Source organism: Pocillopora damicornis, chromosome 8 (assembly GCF_964200805.1).
Source record: "Pocillopora damicornis chromosome 8, jaPocDami1.2, whole genome shotgun sequence".
NCBI lineage: Eukaryota > Metazoa > Cnidaria > Anthozoa > Scleractinia > Pocilloporidae > Pocillopora > Pocillopora damicornis.
The window spans coordinates 2,310,087-2,318,292 of record NC_142677.1 but is presented as its reverse complement, the minus strand read 5'-3'; the positions used below and the strand labels follow the sequence as shown (position 1 = coordinate 2,318,292).

The 8,206-nt window shown below is 38.6% G+C and overlaps 1 protein-coding gene across 1 annotated transcript; it reads left to right on the top strand.

Annotated features, from left to right (window-relative positions):
- Positions 1-585: 585 nt before the first annotated feature.
- LOC149040922 (uncharacterized) lies at positions 586-6,368 on the top strand. Its single transcript, XM_089179977.1, has 4 exons — positions 586-649; positions 1,167-1,417; positions 2,211-2,325; positions 4,441-6,368. Exons 1-4 carry the CDS (start codon positions 586-588, stop codon positions 5,613-5,615), a joined length of 1,605 nt encoding a protein of 534 aa, XP_089036103.1. The 3' UTR covers positions 5,616-6,368.
- Positions 6,369-8,206: the final 1,838 nt, after the last annotated feature.

Here is an 8,206-nt window from a genome sequence, read left to right as displayed (position 1 = left end):
TGATATACAGCAAGGTTCGTGGAAATTCTGCTCAAAAATAGTAATTAAAGCCTGAAGTAAGGAAAATATGATAATCAGCTTCTCTTTACAAACAGTTTGACGTAATTCTTTCCAGTCTTGTTGATGTCTCAGTTGCGTAACTTCCATTATACTTAAAATCTCTTCCTTTTTCAGAAAAAAATAAACAAATTCCCTATACAGTGGAAGAATATAATTTTCTTATCTTACCTTAATAAACTCTATAACTTTTGTAAACGGAAATCCCCATATAGCACTAGTCTAAAGAGGAACTGAAGTTGAGAGGGAAAATGGTCTCCAGTTTCGAAAAATAGGAAGTTAAAATCTCTGTAAATCGATAAGTAAATTCTTTCAGCCGGCTTCACTGTTTTCAGTATTATATTCAATATAGCCACTATACCACCCCCTTGAGTTTTTCCAATACTATTCCATTAAAAATTTAAACTTAGTTATTTTGTCGCAAAACACACACTGAGGTAAGCAGCCGTATTCTAAACGGAAAGTTGCCGTTACTCTTTTATTCGCCATCTCGCTCGTAAAGTAACAAAGAAAACAGACAAGTTGGCGATGAAATCGTTAGGATTCTTAATATTTTCATTTCTGGTTGGAATCTGCAACGGTAATGAGCAAGGTAAGTATTAAAACCACCTGGCATAACTTTTGACTATAAATATATGAAAATCATATATATCAACTGGGGATATAGAAATGAATACGCAAGCGATCTTCGCAGTTATGAAAACTACTTATAAGCAGTAGTGAAAAAAAAGGCTTGAAAATGATTCAGGCCTTTACGGGAAGTGGTGTTCATAACCACGAAGATCACATCCATGTTAATTGACATAAATTTTATTAAATAAATTTTTTAAAACCATTCTTTTCTTTTATTTTCTTTTCTTTTCTTTTGAGAACTTTACTTTTGATACTCACTCACACTAGTGCTGGCTTCAATGGGGTAACTTCTGCGATTTGGCCGGATTAAAAAAATCATCGATCAAAATCGCTAAGAAAATAGTTTCTATCGCCTACCTTGTTGAATTGGTGCAAAGATTTTCTTCGGAACAAGTGTTCATCAATCACCACAATATCAAGACAAAAGTAATGGTTAAAAATTTATGGAAATTAATTTCAGTTTGCTTAATTTTAAGAAAACTGTCGGGAAGTAGAGATGAATCCCGCAAAGCAGGACTTCATCCTCGAGAAACATGTTTTCAAAATAATGGAGATTGGGACAGCCAGCGCATGTGAAGTGAACTGCTTCGTGGAAGCTGACTGTGTTTCCTACAATCTAAAACCGCAACAGAATGGAAAACTTTTGTGCGAATTGAGCGATTCAGATCACGCAAATAATCAACAGGATCTAAGATACAAAAAAGGGACTGTTTACAAATCATTCAAGGTAAGCTGACTTATTCTCACATACAATTTCGTGAAGTTTTCGTGGATAAAACGATCATATATTTTAAATTCATAGGATACATAGGATGGATGAATGCATGAATGCGTGAATGAATTGATGAATGAAGATTTTAGATATATGAAAATTCACATATTTGCACTGCGGTGGAAAGATGAAATTAGAAGATCCTCGCAGCTAAGAACACTACTGAAACTAATAGTGGTAAGTAGGACCTGAAAAAAATTTCAGGCCCGTACGGGATTTGAACCCATGACCTCTGCGATATACCGGTGCAGCGCTCTACCAATTGAGCTAACAAGCCAACTGGGAGCTGGTCAATGAATTGGGTACAAATAAACATCCGAGTGAATGAATGCCTACTAGTTTCAGTAGTGTTCTTAGCTGCGAGGATCTTCTAATTTCATCTTTCCACCGCAGTGCAAATATGTGAATTTTCATATATCTAAAATCTTCATTCACTCGGATGTTTATTTGTACCCAATTCATTGACCAGCTCCCAGTTGGCTTGTTAGCTCAATTGGTAGAGCGCTGCACCGGTATCGCAGAGGTCATGGGTTCAAATCCCGTACGGGCCTGAAATTTTTTTCAGGTCCTACTTACCACTACTAGTTTCAGTAGTGTTCTTAGCTGCGTGAATTGATGAATGTTTGCGTGCATTTTGAAATTAATAAATAAGTAAATATGTGGATCGGTATGGATGAATTAGCTGGAAGAAGGGAGGAGGAAGGGTACCAGAGCAATAAATTCTATAAATATCTTTATATCTTCACAGAACCTCTGTTCCAGTACGCTTTGTCCATTGAAAAAGAGATGCCAAACTGGCTTCACCAGGAAGGGTTATCGCTGTGTTTGCGCAAATGGACTACTTGGAGAAAACTGCACTCAAGGTATGTTGAGTTGATTGGTCATCGACAATAATCGTGCATTTCTCTTTTAGAAGTCGTTCAATTTGGAGGACCTTTGAATTTAAATAAATGAAAAATTTGTTTAGGTATCAGAAGGAAAATAAGGGCGTGAAGGAGAAAACTATACCACATGAATATATATGTAAGGTCTTAAGTGCCGCTCTCGCTCAGAGCGGTCCTCTCGACTTCCCGACGGAAAACTTTATTTTTTGCCCATGAAAAGGGTTTAGGACACATGTTTCAAAAATAGTTTAGTTGTTCTCCAATTCCCTTTTTTTGCGTCGCTACAAGCCAAAAATGATTTTTGGCCAGTACACCCGTGTGGACAGCGATCGAAAGTGTAAATTTCACAGATTTTGTCTAGCGCGCACCGACTGAAATAATATAGCTCATGGAATTCTATCTTGCTACAAGTTAAAAGGTGCCTTCGATTAGCAGACAAAATATGGAAACTTCAGCTGAAATATTCTTCATACAAGCGTGATCAGAGGAGAGCCTTCTTTTAGACCTTTGTTTGAGTATCAAAATTCACCAATTTGTACGAAAGAATTCTCAAAATGCAGGCGTTAATCGAGCTAAAAAAGCATATCAGTGTATAGTTTATACACCAATGAGGTCACCGATTGCCTCAAACCCGCGGGCATATCCGTAGCTTTCATCCACCGACATCTTGAGGATTTCAGGTTTTCATAAAAACTGAATGGACAATAGATGCCGAGTTGTCCTAAAACGTTGCGTAAACGTGATCGGTAGTAACGCTTGCACGCTTGCGTGACTTACAAAGTAAACAAAGGTGATGGGAAGGCGCCTTCGCGATAATTTTCGTTAAAATATCTGGTCATGAACCATAACCACAGTGTGGAGAAGATCAAAATTAAAGAATAAAGTTTGGCACTCTAGTCATTACAGACATATCGTGTTGCTTAAAAGGGCTCACAAACAAGTTGAAATACATTACAGTGTTATTTACCAAAACAACACGCATACACTCTGAAAGAATTCTTCACCCTACGTTTATGGGGAATTCTGAAGTAAATGGTGTAAATGACCTTCCCGATTTTGTTTCCTCAGTATGCGAAAAGCTCGATGGAATCCTCCACTCAAAAATACCTAGAAAAATTAAAACAGTTTCGCGGGTTATGCAAAAATCGAATACCACTGGTACGTTTCATTATATTTCAAACTCTGTTTTCAAAAGGAATTTTCACCTTTGTTGGTCCGTGGAGGCAGTGCCGAGTTTCATTGCTTACAATGGTAAACGGTTTGCCAAAAAATTGGATCGGTACATTATCACCATTGTGTTCAAAGACGGGAGACGCTACAAATGCATAATTTGAAAAAGTTCTTAGGTATACTAGATTACACACTTAGAGTGTTTTCCAAGGGCTTTCCTATATATGAAATACTTTTAAATATTTCAACACTTTTACGCCCGGTGCATTGCGTAAGTTTTTACAAAATTGCGGCAAAAGATCAAGTCTCTACAAAGCTCACACCGAATTGATAAGGGCAAAAAAATCAGTTAAAAATAAAAGAAACTGCCTACCATTTTTGGAAAACCTCTTGTGATTTAGCTCCTTTGAGTGCAAGGCAATCTTTACAAAGCATGTGGAACTAATAAGAAGAAACCTCTCGAGCATATCCTCGAACTCGTCTCTTTTCCAGTCGAAATAACCCAAGAAGTACTGGTTTTCAACAGAACAATTTTCAAAGTTTTCCTCGAGGAAGTCGATCTCCGATTTATTTCCAAAAGAATGATTAGTCGCCACCATCATTACGCATTCTAGTGTCCTAATCAAAAATTGTCTTCAGTTTTTAGATGTCATACTTTCGCGGGCTTTCCCAATATTCGCGGGTTTCATAATTTTCCCGCTGACCAAAATTACCGTGTACTCTTGCCCTCGAGGAACGCCTTCGATATAGTGTCACCCGACTGGTGACAGGTCTAACTTAAAATGGAGCTGACTGCAGAAAAGTCGTCGCCTCAGAACAGCGGTTACTATCAGATCTTGAAGAAAGTAAACAATGGTCTTGATTGATGCAGTAATGAGACTATTTACGTTATTCCCATGGCTCATTATCATTTTGGTGTTCTAGGACCGCCTTTGGTGCAAGCTGTTCCCGACATAATTGAAACTGTGGAGGGTAGGAACATTACTGTAATATGTAACGTTACAGCTAATCCTAAACCAGACAGGATCATATGGAAAAAGTCTAATAGAATTCTTTCCAGCGCGACGACCATTGTTAGTGAAGGAAATCTCACCATACTGAATGTCACTACACAAGACAACGGCTCTTACGTGTGTACTGCGACAAACCCCTGGGGTACCAAATCATCGTTAGTTCACCTTCTTGTCTATTCAGCTCTCAAATTTGTCATAAAGCCTCCGTGCAATGTGACAGTGATGGCTTATGAAGCTGTCATTCTGCGTTGCTCTGCTTTAAGCGAACTGAAGCCAACCATCCTATGGATGTATGATGGAACGTTTTCCCTACCTTCAGGGGCGGCTGTCGACTCCTCGAGTGCTTTGATCATTTTATCTGCTAACATGTCTCATTCTGGTACCTACACTTGCAATGCGACGGATGCATTCAGCTCAATTCAAACAAGTGTCTCCCTTCATGTCAAATACCCTGAAACCTGCTCCAAAGTGAAGGCAAACATCATCGACGTTAGTGGTGATTACTTCATCGATCCTGACGGTGTTCTTGGTGAGGATCCATTTACTGTTTACTGTAACATGACTGACAAAGGAGGGGTTGGAGTGACAGTCGTCGGTCACGACGTTGAAAATAGAACGCAGGTGTTAGGATACGAAGGGCGTGGTGAATATTCCCTTGATGTTCATTACAGATCTGCCAGCATATCTCAATTAAAAGTTCTGACGGAAGCCTCCGATAATTGTCAACAGTTCACCAAATACGAGTGTTTTCACGCCGAATTAATTGAACGTGGATATTCATGGTGGGTTTCACGTGACGGCCAAAAAATGACGTACTGGGGGGGAGCAAACTTAACAACTGGTGGCTGTGCATGTGGTTTAACTGGATCGTGTGCCGATGACGAATCACTGAAGTGTAACTGTGATAAAAATGATTACAATTGGCGAGAAGACAGCGGTTTTCTTACCATCAAGTCCCACCTTCCCGTCAAACAGCTAAGATTTGGTGACACGGGAGATGCAGCTCTCAATGAAGAAGGATACCACACCTTAGGAAAACTGGAGTGCTATGGTCTGACACAGGTGCAGACAAAATTGAAAACATAAAAACTCGGTAACCAGTCACTAGGTATTTTAAATGTCGGTTTGGAAAAAAACAGGTTAATCATCCCCTGCATAAATCAATGGTTGAAAAGCTAAAATAAAGTCGCATTGAACTTTCCTTTTGAATGTTCTGTCGCTTGAAAAAAAATTATCAAAAGAAATTGTTCTCTGCATTCAAACAAGCTAAGCTTACATTGCATTTTCAAGTACTATACCAGATTTTTAACACTAGATCAGTACTAATGCTGTAAAAATGTAGTATTCCGACTGCATTTTTACTGTTGTATTATATGGCGACTGCAAAATGTCGTTCAATAGAACTTTCATGGACTTTTCCAATGTTATTTTAGTGAGTGTAAATACTTCCATTTTCGAAAGATGCTCAACCATCAGATAATTGTTTTAACCATTTTCAAGCCTTCTTGAGTCGAGATTATGAAAAGTAAGAATCAAAGAAATTGTATACTCACTGAGAAAATCGCTACCCGGTAAAATGTTTTATTTTGTTTTCCCTTTCTTTCACTGGTGTTTCCGATATATTTAATTGTCGTCTGTAGAATGACATGTTCATCAATACATCTTAGGATCCAGTCCCTAGTTTTATTTCAGGAGCAGTCGCATAATTTACAAGACGGAAGAAGGGATGAGCTGTCATTGACAACGGAGAATAAAGGGGGTACTGTAGAATTGATTGTCAAATCGACTGCCAATGAGGGGGATCATAAGAATATTATTAGAATACAATAAAAAAGAAAAACGAAGGTGATCGAACATTCTTTGTAACAGTAGTCAAGAAGTGGAACACGCTACATGTGCACCTAAAACGGAGAAGTAACGCCAAAAATTTTAACAATCAAATGCTTACACACTCACTGAATTTAAATTACTTTTATAAATAATACCCAGTTTTAGCAAAGGACAGGTAAATGAAGAGAGCGCGAAGAAAGGCAAATAATTAAAGTGATAAAAGTAGAATTTCTTGAAAAGACGTCATGTTAAGTAATTCATCCTCACAGAGGTCTGGTGCCAATCAAATCATATTAAATGGTGTAGCCAAGGAAAAAGGCTTTATGGCAATCACTCCATGGAGAACACTGCGAAATGAATGAAAATCCGAATATATTGCAGACTATATTAAAGTTCAGACTGCAGACTGCAGACTCTTACAGACTCTTATTTTGAAGTAAATAATCGCTCCGTTACGTTAATCGTCGCTCCGTTACGTTAATCGAAACCAAGTTTTGCTCCTAAATTCATTAACATTTTATCTGGTAGACATTTCAACACCTTTTTCTGGGCTGGCATCAAGCCTAGCAGTCTTGTTGGAAACAAATCCATACATTTTCCTAGGTTATATACTGGGGTAGTTAACCCTAAAACTTAAGACACAACTCGAAATTTCGATTGTGTCTATTTGTTACACTTCACTTTGTTAAATGTTGAAAAAAGTTCATTTCTTTGTATTTATTCCATCCAGTAGTTCTTGCTTGTGACAGATTTCAGTGTCATTGCCATAGGAACTATTTAATGTGATCAACCAACAATTATTACAGTGAGACTTCTACATTGGAAAACTTGTTTGTGTTGATTCCAATGAAGAAAGCGTCCCATTCTTTCTCCGGCCCCAACCAGCTTTGTTACGCTGAAGGGCACTTACCTTAAAGACTGTTTAGGACAACGTACGGGTACCACAGGCATGAAAGAGCCTTTAGGTTCGCAGCAATCCCAAAAATCCATGTCACACCCATCACTGAGGCCATTTTAACAAAGGTTAAAGCCACGTTAGAGCTTTCCTGTGGCTAGGTCACTTGTCTGGCTCTTTGAAATAACCAAAATGTGAATAGCCCTTGTTTTAAAATTCAGATTTGTTTGCGGTGTTTTGTAGGTCATGCAAGCCGTCGGACAAACAGTTGAATAGACAAAGTGCAGACAGACAGACGGTTGGCTTTCAATGCCCTTTGTTTAAATAAGCATAGTATATATTGTACTCATCTTTCGAATTCTAATGATATGAAAGCTAGTGTATCCCAGAGAAAGGAAGTTTAAAATCAGAATTAGTCCAACAGGCAAAATGAATGAGAAGATCTCTGCTTTCTCACAAATCGTCTACTGGTGTCCAAAATCAGAAATCGGCCTCTAAGGTCCAAAATCAGAAATTGGCCACCTGTGTTCGAAAGTTAAAATTGGCTACTGGGGTCTAAAATTCCAAATCGGCCGCTAGGGTTCAAAATTCCAAATGGATCGCTAGTGTTCAAAATCACAAATTGGCATTTAGCGTCCAAAATCACAAATAGTCCACCAGGATCCAAAATCACAAATCGGCCACTAGGGTACAAAATCACTAATTGGCCCCTAGGGTCTATACTCACAAATCGGTCACTAGGGTCCAAAATCACGAATTGGCCACCATTATAGACAATCGGAAATGGGCCACCTGGGTCTGAAACCACATCGGCTTTGCTTTTAGCGTCGAAAATCGCAAACGGTCCACCAGGGTCCAAAATCACAAATCGACCACAAGGGTCCAAAATCACTAATTGGCCACTAGGGTCTTAACTCACAAATCAGTCACTAGGGTCCAAAATCACAAATCG

Excerpts from the sequence above, each read along its gene's own strand:
- LOC149040922 (XM_089179977.1), top strand. The coding sequence starts at position 586 with ATGAAATCGTTAGGATTCTTAATATTTTCATTTCTGGTTGGAATCTGC. Across the intron at positions 1,418-2,210 it reads CTGTTTACAAATCATTCAAG|AACCTCTGTTCCAGTACGCT; the intron begins GTAAGCTGACTT and ends ATATCTTCACAG. Across the intron at positions 2,326-4,440 it reads TGGAGAAAACTGCACTCAAG|GACCGCCTTTGGTGCAAGCT; the intron begins GTATGTTGAGTT and ends TTGGTGTTCTAG.